The sequence below is a fragment of the Podarcis cretensis genome (assembly GCF_951804945.1).
Source record: "Podarcis cretensis genome assembly, chromosome: 9".
Lineage (NCBI taxonomy): Eukaryota > Metazoa > Chordata > Lepidosauria > Squamata > Lacertidae > Podarcis > Podarcis cretensis.
The window spans coordinates 4,095,994-4,114,213 of NC_137178.1; the positions used below are offsets into that span (position 1 = coordinate 4,095,994).

At 49.4% G+C, this 18,220-nt stretch overlaps 1 protein-coding gene across 1 annotated transcript in view; it reads left to right on the plus strand.

Moving 5' to 3' along the window:
* CPXM1 (carboxypeptidase X, M14 family member 1) overlaps positions 1–16,968 on the plus strand; it is a 36,794-nt gene extending 19,826 nt beyond the window's left edge. The window contains exons 4-14 of the mRNA XM_079990823.1: positions 1,288–1,427; positions 1,566–1,650; positions 4,876–5,026; positions 6,139–6,227; positions 7,398–7,521; positions 8,781–8,977; positions 9,616–9,795; positions 11,526–11,823; positions 13,066–13,205; positions 13,361–13,463; positions 14,385–16,968. Of these exons, the coding sequence (XP_079846949.1) occupies positions 1,288–1,427; positions 1,566–1,650; positions 4,876–5,026; positions 6,139–6,227; positions 7,398–7,521; positions 8,781–8,977; positions 9,616–9,795; positions 11,526–11,823; positions 13,066–13,205; positions 13,361–13,463; positions 14,385–14,647 (1,770 nt within the window). The 3' untranslated portion in view covers positions 14,648–16,968. The remainder of the gene's footprint in view (positions 1–1,287; positions 1,428–1,565; positions 1,651–4,875; positions 5,027–6,138; positions 6,228–7,397; positions 7,522–8,780; positions 8,978–9,615; positions 9,796–11,525; positions 11,824–13,065; positions 13,206–13,360; positions 13,464–14,384) is intronic.
* Positions 16,969–18,220: the final 1,252 nt, after the last annotated feature.

The window sequence follows — 18,220 nt, forward strand, 5'->3', positions numbered from 1 at the left end:
CACACCTGCCCGCCTCCTGTGTTCCCAAAACAGTACTTTTGTCTTGTCAGGATTCAGCCTCAATCTGTTAGCCGCCATCCATCCTCCAACCGCCTCCAGACACTCACACAGGACCTTCACCGCCTTCACTGGTTCTGATTTGAAAGAGAGGTAGAGCTGGGTATCATCTGCATATTGATGGAGACCCAGCCCAAATCCCCTGATGATCTCTTCCAGCATGGCTCTCCTTTGCTCCCGTGGGGGTGGGGCTACATTGGCAGAGAGGGATGGACTGGCACCCCTCCCTGCCCAGTGCATGCGCATCCACCCAGGGTGCCAGCAACCATCGCTATGCCAGCAACCATCACTATGCCACTGTTTTGGGTCCTGCTTCTGAGCTTCCCACAGACCCCTGGTGTTATTTTCCTTAGTGGGTTTTGCATACTGCAATTTTGAATAATGCTTTTCATAGGGTCTGGGGCACTGGGGATGAGTTTGTGGAACCAAGGGGGCGGTGGCCAAAGAAAGTTTAGGGACCACTGCCATAGATGGTGCCAAACAATTAAACCACTGTGCTGCAAACAATTATCAGTAATATCCAAGGCAATACGATGACCCAAGTGGTTACATAACTTTATGACCACTGCTCCGTAGCATAGATGTGTTTATGAAGCATTTCTGTATCCTTTTGCTGTGCTGAAGAAGAATTCCACAAAACAGTGACTATATCTGGAATCACTGTTCGCTACTTCTGTTTGCGGACCACTTCGGCAGCGTTGGAAGTCATAAAACAAAGTTGGAAGTCATAAAACAAAGGTAAATGGCGTTTCCGTGCGCTGCTCTGGTTCGCCAGAAGTGGCTTAGTCATGCTGGCCACATGACCCGGAAGCTGTACACCGGCTCCCTTGGCCTGTAAAGCGAGATGAGTGCCGCAACCCCAGAGTTGGCCACGACTGGACCTAATGGTCAGGGGTCCCTTTACCTTTACAAGCCAGATGAACCCATGATAGGGTAAGCTAGCGCAACCCAGGAATATTGCACCAGTCTAGAGCATCCTGGCTTGCAACACAGACTGTGTTCATTTGCAACATTGCTTGCAAGATTGCAGAGGAACCTGGAGTGCGCCTCTCAGTTCCAGTGGTGCCACTAAATGTGTTGTTGCAATTGTATGGCTGGCCCCTATCCCACACACACCCTCCCTGCCAATGCAGCTACCAGAACCCAGGTAGTCTCAGCAAAAGACTCCTTTGATTGCGTCCTGCATCCTCAACCAAAACCCCAACTCCTCTCTGCTTTCCTCTGCTCTAGTCCGGCATCAACGATGGCGATTTCTACGATGGCGGCTGGTGCGCTGGGCATGACAACAAGAACCAATGGCTGGAGGTGGATGCCCGGCAGCCAACCCGTTTCACTGGGGTCATCACACAAGGCCTGAACTCCATTTGGACGTAAGCCCCGGGATGTTTCCCCATGAGCGAATGTGGACCTTGGGCTGAAAGGGATTCCGAGGGGTTAATTAGATTTCCCCGCCCCCAACTGATTTACCTTTGTGCATTCCCCTGTTCAGTCTGCTTTTCTTCCATCAGATATGACTGGGTGACGTCGTATAAGATCCAGTTCAGCAACGACACTCACAGCTGGCAGCCATGCATGAATGGGAGTGAGGAGATGGTGAGTCCATTCGGATCCTCAGGGGTCCTGGATGAGATGCCAGGCTCTCCAATTGCCTGGGCCTAGAATCCCTGACTCTCTCTGATTGGCTGGACCTGGTGATGCCAGGCTCTCTAATTGGCTGGACTTGGGGTGCCAGGGTCTCTGATTGGCTGGACTTGGGGTGCTGGGGTCTCTGATTGGCTGGACTTGGGGTGCCAGGCTCTCTGATTGGCTGGACTTGGGGTGCCGGGGTCTCTGATTGGCCGGACTTGGGATGCCAGGCTCTCCAGTTGGCTGGACTTTGGGTGCTGGGCTCTTCGATTGGTTGGACTTACGATGCCAGTTTCTCTGGTATCAGTTGAGTATCCAAGAGTTTGGGTGCCACCACAAAGAATACCTGACTCTCAGCCACCATCACCCACTTTAACTGTAGAGAGCAGTGAGCAGCCAAAGAATGGGCTTTATAGATGACAACCCTCACAAATGGGCAGACTGGCCTAGGAGCAGGCAGCCTTGAGAAACCCTAAATCCCAAGGCAGAAAAGCTGTGAGTCTGAATCAGTAGATTAATCAACTCAAAAGCTTTGGTTGATTAAATTGGTGGGGCTCCGAGTTAAGGATCTGATTGCTTGCTTGCTATCTTAGTTCTTGTGTGTTGTTTTAATAGTACAGCATGAGACTCTTAGAGTCGTGGGTTCAAGGCCCAAGTTGGACTAGGGGGTTGGACTAGATGACCCTCGTGGTTGCTTCCAGTTCTATGTCTTTTTTTTTCTAACCAAGATGCCCTCAGGGCACTGCCTGAACTTTGTCAAGCTTTCCTTGGAGGTCATAAGGGACAGAAACTCCTTTTCTTTTTCTTATAATTGCAATGGGAGCTGCGATTCTCAGAATCCCTTACCCTGTCCAAATTCTGGCACTTCTTCTGCAAGGCTGGCAATGCACACATCGCCGTGTACACATAACCTGAAGTGTTCCATGTGGCCTTTTCAGCATTAAGAGCTACCCTCCGTCCTTAAGAAGCAAATGAACAATAGTTTGACTGAGCTGGGTCTTGGCACCAGGACAGCTGCAGAGATCCAAACCTGGGTCTTGTGCCAGGAGGATGTGCCAAGCCAACCAAAGGGAAATCAAGGGCCTCTGTGCCCTTTTGCCAAAGGAAACCAGGGGCCTCACTGCCTCCCTTTAGGGAGGGAGCAGTAGCTCAGTGGCAGAACATCTGCTTGGCACGCGGAACATCTCAAGTTCATTACCCACAGGCACCTTCGGCAGAGAGAGTCCTGTCCGAAATCTTGGAGAGCTGCTGCCAGTCAGTGTAGGAAATGCTGAATTACAGGGACTCCTGGCTGAAGCCCTGGAAATATGCAAAAGCACCTCCCCTTGCATGCACAAGGCCCCGGGTTCAAGATACGATCACACATTGCTGCTTTCACTGACCTGGTGCCCTTCAGCTGTGTCAAACTACAAAGCTGTTCCAGAGAACCATAGAATCATAGAATCATAGAGTTGGAAGAGACCACAAGAGCCATCGAGTCCAACCCCCTGCCAAGCAGGAAACACCATCAGAGCACTCCTGACATATGGTTGTCAAGCCTCTGCTTAAAGACCTCCAAAGAAGGAGACTCCACCACACTCCTTGGCAGCAAATTCCACTGTCGAACAGCTCTTACTGTCAGGAAGTTCTTCCTAATGTTTAGGTGGAATCTTCTTTCTTGTAGTTTGGAACCATTGCTCTGTGTCCGCTTCTCTGGAGCAGCAGAAAACAACCTTTCTCCCTCCTCTATGTGACATCCTTTTATATATTTGGACATGGCTATCATATCACCCCTTAACCTTCTCTTCTCCAGGCTAAACATGCCCAGCTCCCTTAGCCGTTCCTCATAAGGCATCGTTTCCAGGCCTTTGACCATTTTGGTTGCCCTCCTCTGGACACGTTCCAGTTTGTCAGTGTCCTTCTTGAACTGTGGTGCCCAGAACTGGACACAGTACTCCAGGTGAGGTCTGACCAGAGCAGAATACAGTGGCACTATTACTTCCCTTGATCTAGATGCTATACTCCTATTGATGCAGCCCAGAATTGCATTGGCTTTTTTAGCTGCCGCGTCACACTGTTGGCTCATGTCAAGTTTGTGGTCAACCAAGACTCCTAGATCCAGACTCATTGCTTAATTTCTAGGGGTCTTAGTCGGGCCACAGGCTTAACATGAGTCCACAGTGTCATGCAGCAACAAAAAAGCTAATGCTATTCTAGGTTGCATCAACAGAAGTCTGGAACATAGGTCTGGAGACCAAGCCTTATGAGGAACGGTTGAAGGACCTGGGTATGTTTAACCTGGAAAATAATAATAATAATAAATTTTATTTATACCCCACCCTCCCTGGCCAGAACTGGGCTCAGGGCGGCTAACACCAATAAAATCACAGTAAAAACATAATGGGAGGAAAAAGAGGGGGGAACGAATTTAAAATACAATTTAAAATGCAGCCTCATTTTAAAGTAGCTGATAAATCAAGACCATAAGGAGAGGGAAACATAAGGGTCAGACCGAGTCCAAACCAAAGTCCAGGTGAAACAGCTCCATCTTGCAGGCCCTGCAGAAAAATGTCAAGTCCTGCAGGGCCCTAGTCTCTTGTGACAGAGCGTTCCATCAAGTCGGGGCCAGTACTGAAAAGGCCCTGGCCCTAGTTGAGACCAATCTAACCACCTTGCGACTTGGGACCTCCAAAGTGTTGTCATTTGTGGACCTTAAGGTCCTCTGCGGGGCATACCAGGAGAGGCGGTCCTGTAGGTACGTGGGTCCCAGGCCGCATAGGGCTTTAAAGGTCAAAACCAGCACCTTAAACCTGACCCTTTACTCCAGCGGCAGCCAGTGAAAAGAGGAGACTGAGAGGAGATAGGAGAGGCATCATCAAATATCTGAAGGGCTGTCATATAGAAGATGGAGCAAGTTTGTTTTCTCCTGCCCTGGAGGGTAGAACTCGAACCCATGGCTTCAAGTTACAAGGAAGGAGATTCCAACTAAACACCAGGAAGAACTTTCTGACAGCAAGAGCTGTTCAGACTCTCCTTCCTTGGAGGCTTTTAAGCAAAGGTTGGGTGGCCATCCGTCAGGGATGCTTGAGATTCCTTCATTGTGGGGGGCTGGACTAGATGGCCCTTAGGATCCCTTCCAACGCTACAATGCTATGATTCTATTTTGCAGGATGGGTAGCCTCAAAATGACTCCCTCTCTCTCACCCGCTCCAGGTCTTCGCCGGAAACAAGGACCCCGAGACGCCGGTCCTCGGCCTCTTCCCCACTTCAGTGGTGGCCCGATACATCCGCATCAACCCCCAAACATGGTTTGAGAATGGGACCATCTGCCTCAGGCTGGAGGTCCTGGGTTGCGTAGTGCCAGGTGAGGGTCCTGTGTTCGAATCTTGTGGGCACTCCTGGCTCCAGGCTTGGAGCTGGACCTCAGTGTCTGGGCTGAATGATGGGGGTGGAAACGCTCCTTCAGGTATACTGGCCCGAGGCCATTTAGGGCTTTAAAAGTCAGCACTTTGAATTGTGCTCGGAAACGTACTGGGAGCCAGTGAAGGTCTTTTAGGACTGGTGTTATATGGTCTTGGCGGCCACTCCCAGTCACCAGTCTAGCTGCCGTTTTCTGGATTAGATGGCTTTAAAAGAAAAGTAGAGAAATTCACAGAGGAGAGGGCTATCAAAGGTTAACTACAGTAACTACATAAAAAAATTCCTTCCAGTAGCACCTTAAAGACCAACTAAGTTAGTTCTTGGTATGAGCTTTCGTGTGCATGCACACTTCTTCAGATACTTCTTTAGATACTTCTTCAGTATCTGAAGAAGTGTGCATGCACACGAAAGCTCATACCAAGAACTAACTAAGTTGGTCTTTAAGGTGCTACTGGAAGGAATTTTTTTATTTTGTTTTGACTATGGCAGACCAACACGGCTACCTATCTGTAACTACAGTAACTACAGTAACTACAGTGGTACCTCGGGTTACAGACGCTTCAGGTTACATACGCTTCCGGTTACAGACTCTGCTAACCCAGAAATAGTACCTCGGGTTAAGAACTTTGCTTCAGGATGAGAACAGAAATCGTACAGCAACGGTGCGGCAGCAGCGGGAGGCCCCATTAGCTAAAGTGGTGCTTCAAGTTAAAAACAGTTTCAGGTTAAGAACAGACCTCCGGAACAAATTAAGTTCTAAACCTGAGTTTGCAGAGATAAAGATAGCTCTTTGATTGCTTTGCATATTTGTTTAGGAAAAGCAAGTGAGAATCGCCTCGAAAAGCAAAGGCAACCAATTTCCCCCCTATGTCCTGGGACCTGCATAGGACTGTATTGGTTGGTTGGGGCCAAGTTGCTCACTTTACCAAAAAGTGCTTCCTTCCTGCCATCCAACCAACCGCTCTAGTTGCCCCCGCCCTGTCGCCAAAACAGCTTGGCAGCCAGTGAAATGTGTTACCCAAAGCTTTGTCATCCTTCTCCCTCCTGTCTTTCCAGACCCCAACAACATCTACTCGTGGGACGCGGCGCCTGTGACCACAGACAAATTGGACTTCAGGCACCACAACTACAAAGACATGAGGAAGGTGGGTTGCAAGGCGCCGAGAAAGAAACATCTCTAGGGCTGTGAAAAGCTTGCAATGCACTCTGTGTGGGGCTTCCCATGTACTTGATCTGGAAGCACAACCCAATCACTTGCCTGACTAGGGGCCTAAATTTGAGTATTGTAATAAACGAAAATCTCTATAAGGGCCCTTGTGTCTCCCATGAAGCAATCAAGAGGCATGTGGGGGCCAGGATTTGGGGTGTGAGTGTGCATGGATGTGTTATAGAAAAAAACCTCTCCTTTTCCCTTATGGGAGACACAAGGGCCCTTATAGAGTCTTTCACAGGTTCTCCATCGGTCAGAGAAAATAACAGAGGTCAACCAGAGAATATTGAGAAGCAAAGCAGCTCGTAAGCCTGATCCTTATTGAACTGTTGCAACAGGGTGCTCCCCTCACACGCAGGGCAGGAGGAGGAACCTGAACCAAGGTGTGCCCGCCCTTATATAGACATTTTAAATTGCCCGCCTGGAGCCTAAGACTACCCCCAGATACATCACAGATAGGGCGGTCTACAGCAGAAATCTGAGTGCGTTGTTTACCTCCTGTCTGGCAGGTTACCTGTTAACGCTTACTTGATTCGACACCCTGGGGAGCCTGGCCAGTCTTTTGTAATGATAAATACCTTAGTTCCTGAGGCAGGTCATAGGCTCACCCTATTCATACATAGACATACCCTTAAGACAGGATTTGTGAAGGAAAAGACAATGGGGAGGCGTTTCCATTTTCCTTTGACTTTGCAGGGAAAACATTTGGTCAGTTTGGGAGCCAAAAATGGCTTCATGGCTGTTTTCCTGTGCTGCTTCAGACATGAGGTTTATATATTTATGTACGTGTTTGCTTGGTACATTTATGAACATTTATTATATATATATAAGACCTTAATTTTTTTATTTCAGTAGGTACCTGTATAAAGGTAGGTATTATTATCATTCTAATTATGCACCCCCTCAGATTGGTGCCCTGTGCAGCATAATTGCCTGCACCGTCCTAAATCCGGTGCTGTTGCAATTCATTACAGTATGTGGAATGGATGTGGGCCACTGTGGGCGCCATTTTGCCCTTTGCCTCAGGCAGCAAAATGTCTTGTGCTGGCCTCGATGCCGGCGACCAGAACTGGGAGAATGACATGTGACATTTCCCCCCGCGCAGCTGATGAAGAAGGTGAACGACGCCTGTCCCAACATCACCCGGGTATACAGCATCGGAAAGAGCTACCTGGGACTGAAAATGTATGTCATGGAGATTTCTGACAATCCTGGACAGCATGAAGTTGGTGAGTGAAGGAGCTGAGCCTCATTGGTGCCAATTTCATAGCAGCTTGGAATGACTCTGTGTTCAGACAAGCCTTTGCAAGCATCCTGATCTGCCACTTTTATCTGACTTGTCTGCTACTTCAAGGCAGGGGTGTATCTTGGGGCGCTGCTGGAGCGATGGCCCTGGGCACATTTATTGGGGGGCACCAGCTGGGTAGCATGAGGAGGACCTAACAGGCATACACCCTTCAAATTTATTATTTACACCCCACCCATCTGGCTAGGTTTCCCCAGCCACTCTGGGTGGCTTCCGACAGAATATTAAAATACAATAGTCTATTAAACATTAAAAGCTTCCCTAAACAGGGCTGCCTTCAGATGTCTTCTAAAAGTCTGGTAGTTGTTGTTCTCTTTGACATCTGGTGGGAGGGCATTCCACAGGGCACGTGCCACTACCGAGAAGGCCCTCTGCCTGGTTCCCTGTAACTTGGCTTCTCGCAGTGAGGGAACCGCCAGAAGGCCCTCGGAGCTGGACCTCAGATAGCAAACCTGTGTGGCTTGCAGATCACTAGCTCTGTGCAGATTATTCATTAACCACCTTCTCCCAATGCCTCACTTTCTCAAAACAATGTCCAACATCAAAGAAGGTACTCATCACTATCCCTTCCAACAGATTAGGACGTTAGAGGCTGTTCTGATGCCGTCAAAGAGCTTAATAAAAGATAGGGGAAAGGAAGGATAACCATGTCATATCACTAACACCACAAAATACAAATATCTTCCAGAAAGATTGCCCATATACAGTCATACCTTGGGTTACAGATGCTTCAGGTTGTGTTTTTTTGGGTTACGGACCCGCCAAAACCCGGAAGTACCGGAACGGGTTACTTCCAGGTTTCGGCGGTGCGCATGCACAGAAGCGCCAAATCGCAACCCACACGCGCGCATACACGCCGCTGCAGGTTGTGAACACTACAGGTTGAGAACATGCATCACAAATGGATCATGTTCGCAACCTGAGCGTCCACTGTACCTCCTCAGGGCGCACTTCCAGCCCGTTGTGGCAGGGTGGCATGAGGCGGACACAACAGCCATGCACCCTTCGATCCCAACCTTTTGAATACCCTTTTTCAAACTTTAATAAAATCTAGGGGGGTGGGGAAAAGCTCTTCTCGATTTAGTATACCCTCCTGGAAAGGCATCACAACCCGCTCTCTTCTGATTTCAATATTCCCTTCTGGAAAGCCTTCTTGACATGCTCTCTTGCGCTCTTCTCCAGGGGAGCCCGAGTTCCGCTACGTCGCTGGCATGCACGGCAACGAGGCTCTGGGCCGGGAGCTACTGCTCAACCTGATGGAATACCTCTGTCACGAGTACAAGCAGGGCAACCCTCGCATCGTACGCCTGGTCACGGAGACCCGAATCCACCTGCTGCCCTCCATGAACCCGGACGGCTACGAGACGGCCTACAAACTGGTGGGTGGAGCAGAGGCACTGGCGCAGGGATGTTGGCAGGAGAGTGCAATAAAATGCTATGGTCAACCTATGGGCGTGGCATGATGTGCCTCTCTCAGTGAGCTTGACCTCTGGGTTCTCCACTGGAGCTCCAAGGGCATCTGGGATGTCACGTGCGGGGCAGTTTAAAACCTGGCTAAGACGGAAGGTGGGACGTGGGTGGCGCTGTGGGTTAAACCACAGAGCCTAGGACTTGCCGATCAGAAGGTCGGCGGTTCGAATCCCGGCGACGGGGTGAGCTCCTGTTGCTCGGTCCCTGCTCCTGCCAACCTAGCAGTTCAAAAGCACGTCAAAGTGCAAGTAGATAAATAGGTGCAAGTAGTTAAGTAGGTACCGCTCCGGCAGGAAGGTTATCTACCTATTTATCTACTTGCACTGGCGTGCTTTCAAACTGCTGAGTTGGCAGGAGCAGGGACCGAACAACAGGAGCACACGCCGTCGCAGGGATTTGAACCGCCGACCTTCCGATCGGCAAGCCCAGGAGGCTCAGTGGTTTAGAGCACAGCGCCACCTGTGTCCCTAGAAGCCGAGTAGAGAAAGCAGAAAGGGGTTACCACGCAAAGCCATGCCCTGACGTTCTTCCCTTCCTTCCCATGTAGGGCTCTGAGCTCTCCGGTTGGGCGATGGGCCGGTGGACATACGAAGGCTTCGACCTCAACCACAACTTTGCTGACCTCAACACGGCCCTGTGGGATGCAGAGGACAACGAGATGGTGCCACATAAGTTCCCCAACCACTATATCCCCATCCCAGAGTATTACACTTTCCCCAATGCCACGGTGAGCCTCATCACGGATCTGCCCCCATCCCTCTGACCCTCGGGTATGGGCAGATGAGTCCTGGTTGGCGTCATATTTAAGGCCAGCACAGCTCACATCTGCCCCACATCAACCTGCATGCCTTCTCCAAGCCTTCAGTGGCAGCAGTGATGTCCTCTCAGGGCCGGCTCAAGAGATTTCATTGCCAGAGGTGAAGGGCAAGATGGCGTCTTCTCACATACAGAAATTGAAATATTGAAATACTTTATTGTCACTTGTACAACTTGTATACAGTGAGATTACACAGCACCACCCACTCAGCTCTCTTTGTCTTAATTCCCCTCGTTTACTGACGCACACCCACCAAACCTGAAAGTCAGTTGTCCTGTTGTTACCTTTCCATTCAGCAGCCTAGCAGCCCATGGATAGAAGCTGTTCTTTACCCTGTTGGTGTGACTAATCATGTTTCTATATCTTCTGCCCAAGAGCAGGAGAGCAAGAAAGTGCCGGCCAGGGTGTGAATCATCCCTGAGAATTTTCCTCACTATCCTGAGGCAACGTTCTTCCGCTATTTCATCCACGGGACAGCCCATAATATCTTGTGCTGTATTCACCACCCTCTGTAGGCACTTCCTATCTGCTCAAAATGACGTCACACGCATGCGCAGTAGCGGCAAAACGCGACCCGCGCACGCACAGTTGCATGTTACATTCTACTCAGGATGCGAATGGGGCTCTGGAACGGATCCTGTTCGCATCCAGAGGTACCACTGTACATTTGACAACCGAGGTTCCACTGTACGAACCACTGGAAGACTTGCCAGAGAGAAGGATTCTGAATCCTTTGGAGTCTGTGGATAACATAACACTCCATGGTCTTCTGAAAGAGTTCATTAATTTCATTGCATTCTTCAGCAAAAAAGCAAAGGGGGTATAGGGCACTCCTGTCTCCATCTCCTCCCTGCACTTGAGCATCTGCCGCCCGAGGCAGCTGCTTCACTCTGCCTCATAGTAGGGCCGTCCTTGCACCGCTCCTCAGGCATCCCACACGCACCCCGGCATGAAAGCCCATCATGCACAAGCAGCATCGGCGCAGTTGCAAATGCCATGCCTGAATCCCCGTGACCGGACTACCTGTAACCAGGGACGTACAGTGGATGCTCGGGTTACGAATGTGATCCGTGTGGGATGCATGTTCGCAACCCACAGCATTCGCAACCCGCACCTTGCGATTCGGTGCTTCTGTGCATGTGCAAAGCGTGATTTAGCGTTTCTGCGCATGCACGACTGCCAAAACCCGGAAGTAACCCATTCTGGTACTTCTGGGTTTCGGTAGTCCGCAACCCAAAAAAATGCAACCTGAAGTGGACGCAACATGAGGTAAAAGGTAAAGCTAACGGGACCCCTGACCATTAGGTCCAGTTCTGGCCGGCTCTGGGGTTGTGGCGCTCATCTCACTTTATTGGCCTAGGGAGCCGGCGTACAGCTTCCGGGTCATGTGGCCAGCATGACTAAGCTGCTTCTGGCAAACCAAAGCAGTGTACGGAAATGCTGTTTACCTTCCCGTCAGAGCAGTACCTATTTATCTACTTGTACTTTGACGTGCTTTCGACTGATAGGTTGGCAGGAGCTGGGACTGAGCAACGGGGATTCGTGGGGATTCGAACTGCCGACCTTCTGATCGGCAAGTCCTAGGCTCTGTGGTTTAACCCACAGCGCCAAGCACACTAACCCTGTTTCTGCCGCAACAGGTGGCCCCAGAGACTCGGGCAGTCATCAACTGGATGCAGCGCTACCCTTTCATGCTCAGCGCCAACCTGCACGGAGGGGAGCTGGTGGTCACCTACCCCTTCGACATGACGCGCACCTACTGGAAGGCCCAGGAGCTGACGCCCACAGCCGACGATGCCGTCTTCCGGTGGCTCGCAACTGTCTACGCCACCTCCAACTTGGCCATGGTGGACGACGACCGGCGCCTCTGCCACTACGATGACTTCATGAGGGAAGGCAACATCATCAACGGGGCGAACTGGCACACAGTGCCTGGAAGTGAGTGGATTGGGGGTGGGGATCCCACATGTTATCTCAGAACCCCGCTGTCCCCAGTGGGATGGGATTATTCATGGACACCATATTTCAGTTTATGTTCCCTTAGAATCATAGAATTGTGCATTACTTTCATATTGCCAAACTAACAGGGAGGATAAGAGGAGATATGCTACAAAAAGTGACTAAGGAGTGGGCTATCTTTAATAATAATAATAATAATTATTATTATTATTTATTTGTACCCCGCCAATCTGGCTGGGTTTCCCCAGCCACTCTGGGCGGCTTCCACAGAGACCAAAAATTCACTAAAATGTCACAGATTAAAAACTTCCCTGAACAGGGCTGCCTTAAGATGTCTTCTGAATGTCAGGTAGTTGTTTATCGCTTTGACATCTGATGGGAAGGCATTCCACAGGGCGGGCGCCACTACCGAGAAGGCCCTCTGCTGAGTTTCCAGTAGCTTTAAGGAATACGTCAAAATATATGTGGGAAAAGTAGAATTTCTGACAGATACTGAGTGAATCCAAAAAATGATTAGCGTGAAAGGAGAGTAAAGTTAATATAGAAGAAGATATTAAAGACATAATGAAATGTGTTTAAGCTAGTTGGAAAAATAAAGTAGCGTAACAAGAACGGCTGGAAGTCAAGTCACTTGGTGGGTGTCCGTGTGGGGTAGGTGTGTAGATATGTTGATATGTACAGTATAAAAAGGTAAAGGGACCCCTGACCATTAGGTCCAGTCGTGACCGATTCTGGGGTTGCAGCGCTCATCTCGCTTTATCGGCCAAGGGAGCCGGCGTTTGTTCACAGGCAGTTTTTCCAGGTCATGTGGCCAGCATGACCAAGCCACTTCTGGCGAACCAGAGCAGCACACGGAATCACCGTTTACCTTCCCGCCGGAGCAGTACCTATTTATCTACTTGCACTTTGACGTGCTTTCGAACTGCTAGGTTGGCAGGAGCAGGGACCGGGCAATGGGAGCTCACCCTGTCGCGGGGATTCGAACTGCCGACCTTCTGATCGGCAAGTCCTAGGCTCTGTGGTTTAACCCACAGCGCCACCCGCGTCCCATTACGTACAGTATAGGTAGGTATTATATAGAGTAATGTAGGTATGTTTTATGTTATGTAAATAAGGTAGTGTGTTGTGTATGTGTATTGTGTAAATGTATATGTATGTGTTTTATATGTTAATAAAATAAAAATAAAAAAGTCCTCTGGCTTTGCATCTTTTCACCTGCAGGTATGAACGACTTCAGTTACCTTCACACCAACTGCTTTGAGATCACCATCGAATTGTCCTGTGACAAGTTCCCACACGAGTCGGAGCTGCCCCGGGAATGGGAGAACAACAAGGAGTCCTTGCTGGTCTACATGGAGCAGGTAAGAAGAGGGCGTCTACCATGGGGGGGAGGCAAAACCAGGTGGCACCCCATTGATTTATTTCTTTGCAGTTTGCTGCTGGGCACATGGGTTGCTCAGTCTCAAAGGCCAGGTCCTTTCAGTAGATGTGGTGCTAACCAGGCGTCTCGTTACAGACCCGAAGGGGCATCAAAGGCATTGTCCGAGACAAAGACACGGAGCAGGGCATCGCGGACGCCATCATTTCGGTGGATGGCATCAACCATGACATTCGGACAGGTACAGTTCACATCTGAAGGCCGATCCCCCCAAATCCACACAAATCTAACATGGGGGGCAGGGGGAGGGATGAGAAAATGAGAGGACCAAAACTGATGGATCCCTTGGTGAAGGGCTGTAGGCCGAGGGAGCCAGCGTACAGCTTCTGGAGAACCAGAGCAGCACACAGAAACGCTGTTTACCTTCCCGCCGGAGTGCTACCTATTTATCTACTTGCACTTGACATGCTTTCTAACTGCTAGGTTGGCAGGAGCAGGGACTGAGCAACGAGAGCTCACCCCGTTGCGGGGATTCGAACCGCCGACCTTCTGATCGGCATGTCCTAGGCTCTGTAGTTTAACCCACAGCGCCACCTGCGTCCCCTTTATTTCCCTCTTAAAAACAATAATGACACAACAGTCTTCTTTTAAGAGTAATGATAAGGTTTATTTACATTCAGGTCACAGTATGGTCCTGAAGGCAGGCTTTAGCTTGTAGTTACAGTTACAGAGAAAAGCGTGGGTTCATCCTCTGTGAGGGATGAGCCCATGTGCTGCTGGCTGAGAGCCAGCAGACAGCAAAAGGCATCGAGAAGAGATGGGAACAAAAGAGTCAAGAGGAAGATGGCTGCATGACTGGCCCTTTTATAGGGCCTGCCAGGGTTACACCAATCTATGCGGTCACACACAGCGGGAGGATGCTCCAGACCAGGCGTTACAGGAAGTCCTCCTGGCTGGAGCAACATTCCCCTGTGTGTCCACTCTGGGCAAGCAGGAACTGTTGTATTTGACTGCTTCAGTGATGCTACATCCCACAGGGGCACTGGGGATGAGTTTATGGAATGGGGTGGGTGGGGGTTGTCCCAAAAAATTGGGAACCACCGTCTTATCTGCCTGAAGCTCGATGCTTCCCTTAACTCCCCTTTCCTTCTCACCCTATCAGCTTTCGACGGGGACTACTGGCGCCTGCTAAACCCCGGTGAGTACGAAGTCACTGCTGCGGCCGAGGGCTACCATTCCGTCACCCGGAGTTGCCGCGTCTCTTACGAGGACAACCCCACCCTGTGTGAATTCCGCCTGACAAAGACACCCAAGCAACGGCTGAGGGAGATCCTGGCCAAAGGGGGCAAGGTTCCCAAGGACCTCGCCTTGCGCCTTCGCCAGCTGCGGCTGCACAAACTGCGGTCCCAGAGACGGGCTCAGTGAGGGGGACCCTTTGACCTCTTCCTGGACGGAAAGCTGCTTCTCAGACTCCCATTGCCTTCTTCTTCTGATCTTTGTGGATACTTTCTTCAGCCTGAACGTTTTGAGTTTCTAGACACAGACTTCCGTGCCGTTGGCCTTCAAACTATCTTGTGATTTCTCGCCTTTGGGGAGATTAGATATAAATCAGCCCCAGAATTTGTTCCCAGCCCCTCAAGCAATCGTGGCAATATTATCATCGTCATCATTGTTTCGGCACAATGTTTGCCATCTTGGCACTCATCAAGATCCATATATTTTTAAGTTCCACTTATTATGAACATGTCAGAAATGGTGCTGAATTTCTAAAGCAACCTCTTTTGGTTTAAGCGCACCTGTACATGCCTCTCCCAGAAGCCGTTCCCTTTAAGCTCAGATGTGCAGAGGCTGGTTGTAGCTATTCAGCACTCTGCTCATGCACAAAGAAACACTCATTCCTCATTCCTTCACATGTCCCAGGGTCAAACCCTGACACTGAAAAAAATGGTTCTGGCTGAGTCCTGAAGTCACATGAAATCACGGTTCAAAGCAATGCCATCTGCCCAGAGGCGAGCAAGTCGGTTTTTCCTTCCTCTTGATTATCAGCCAATATTTAGTGTATGAATTGAGTTACCAAAGGACTAACCTGCATGTGGATTTTCCATGATTTGTCAGGAGTTGGTGTCAGTTGAAGGAAAGCTGAACATAGGGGTGGGGATAAATTCCATCAATAGGACCAGAACTTTAGAGAGCTGCTGTCCATTTATGATGGACATGGAAGAAGCCAGGCCATTAGCTGTGGCTTCTTCCATGAATGCAGCATTCTTCTGGGTAAAGCCTCACCTATTCCAGGAAAGAAATCTTCCTTCCATAGAACTCTTAAAAGGGCAGGAACACTCTCAAGGACTGACAAGCTAGCCAAGGGATCCAAAAACGGCAAGCAAGAGAAAACCCCACAAGGACACCCCTTAATAAAATGATGAAATCCATCAAGAACATCGCTGAACTCAGGAATGGGGAACCTCCTCATGTTACTGCACTACAACTCCCATCATCCCTGGTCACTGGCTCTGCTTCCTGGGGCTGATGGGAGTTGTGGTTCATCAATGTCTGGAGGGCGAAAGGTTCACCACATTGGTGCTAACAAAATGGTTTCTTGACAGCCCAGCGCCACAATAAATAAATCTTGTTATCTGGGCTCCTAGCTTCTGAGTTCAGTGGGTGCCTTGCTGCTGAGGGCGTTGTCTTCATTCTAAGGACCAGATTCACACAAACAGTGCTGGCTTCCCTTCAAGAACAGCCTTCCTCAACCTTGTTGCCTTCCAGATGTTTTGGGTTGCAACTCCCACCATCCCTGAACTTTGGGAAGAAGATGGGAGCTGGAGTCTGGAGGGCACTAAGTTGGGGAAAGCTGACATAGGTAATCAAGACTGAAGGACCGCCAGCCCCAAAATTTCTTCTTCTTCTTCTTTGGCCATCACTCGTAGCCGAGTAAGATTGTCTTCCATAAACACGGTTTTAACAGTGAGTCCGTAAGTGACTGTGGAGGCCAATTCTGGATCCACACGTCCTTCCACAGTGGGGACATTGGTTTCCGGGCAGGAGTTGATCACGGTGTGGATTTGCCAAGCGTGCCTTCCTCTTAACATGTTTCTTCCTTGCATCCTGAGTTCAAGTGTCTTCAAAGCCCAGTTGGTAGGGCATGAGACCCTTAATCTCAGGGTCATGGGTTCAAGCCTCATGTTGGGCAAAAGATTCCTGCATTTCAGGGGGTTGGACTAGATGACTCTAATGGTCCCTTCCAACTCTACAATTCTATCATTCTATGTTTTGAAACAGAAACCACCAAGCCTTCCGACTCATCTCTGCTCAGCAACTCAGTTGGGCAACCCTTGAAAATGGCGGCCCCCATAGACAAAGTTAGGAAAGTGAAGGATGCAGGCAGGTTGTGCCTTGAACAATGGATATTTCTCCCTGAGAATTTTCTCTATCACCTGAGTCATTTTCTTGCATACAAGGGCTGCAGATGGATGGGTATTTCCTCGACACCCAGGCAAACCAATGGCATGTGACGCTGGCTCTGACAGGCAGGCCCTGACCAGAACATGCTGTGGTCCATAGCCTTGGTTTCCCCAGGCGGGAGGGTGGGTGGTTGTCCTTGCCTCGCAGGGGCATTTGGGAAAGTGGAGCCTCACTTTGAGAGAACTGTTTAAAACGAAAATGCTGGCATTGACGTGCCCTTGCGAGTCAAGTGGCATTCCGACAGAGCGTTACCAAATAAACCTTTTGCTATTTAACCTTCCAAAGCCTGCCTCGTGTGGAGTTGCTTCTCTGCTTACTTTCTCTTTAAACAACAGCCTTGCTGCATCTGCCAAAGTTGATCGATCAGGCCTGAGACAGGATCTTTTCTTTGCATAAGCGAATACAAGGATACCAGGATTTAAAAAACTGGATCAAAATTAATGGCTTGAAACAATGTTTCCCAACCAAATGCGACATCAAGGCCGTTTTCTCTCTAATGAAGAGCCACCCTGCAAAAGTGGAATAGAAGCTGGAGTGAAGGAATTATTCTACCTGGCAGGATTAACCCCAATGCACACACCAACCAAGAATGGGGGATATTCACACATGCAAGAGACTCAGGCTAGGGGTTCTTACAACAAGCAAAACTGGGGGAAATGTGATGCCAGACAGAAGGAAGAGCCTCTGGGGATTCCTGCTGCTTAAGTCTTCTCCAAACTGCAATCCTTTCTCCAAGCTGTCATTCTTTTCCGCAGTTGGTCTTCTCCACATTTGGCTTTTTCCCCCTTTTCTTTTCTTTTTGCTTTTTAAAAGCAGAATAAAAGCAACTTAAGTAACGGACATAAAAACTTCCTAATGTCTCAACAAATGAAACTGACCTGTAAAAAATGTTACTTGGAGGGGGGGAAATGAGAGAGACATTGCACATACAGTACTTTTGTAAACCAATAAAATCTTTAAGAAAAATACATTTTAAAAAACAACAAACAACAACAACAAGGACTTCTAAAAGCACTTTGAATGGGGAGAGAGCGGACTACAGAAATGACCGGATATTTCAAAGAGCAGTGATGCAAATAATAGTTTATACCATGGCCGTGCAGTCTCCTCCTGCGCTGGTCTACTCAGATGTAAAGCAGCCAAGTTCAGGTAAGGGTGTCCAGGGCTGCCCTTAAGGTAGGGCTTGAAGAAGATGGTGTTTTGGCCTCACAAGAAAGGATTTAAAGGTGACAGGTGAGGGAGCTGAGGGAGGCGAAAGAGGGAGCTCTTCATCCCACTATATGCCCTGCTAAATCAACACCTGAGTAAAACCTTCCTCCTTCTTGGAGCAGATGAATGTTGAGATGAATGGGACACCGAGCTCGCCATGGCTGTGTAGCCTTTCTAGGCCCTTTAAACCATGGGTAGGAAAAATGTTGCACCCGAGCAGAGACAAAAGGAGCCAAACGACACCAAGGGGTTAAATCCAGAGAAAGAGTTTTGACCCGGGTAGGCAGAGGAGCAAGTGTGATAAGTCACAAAACAAGCACGAAGTTC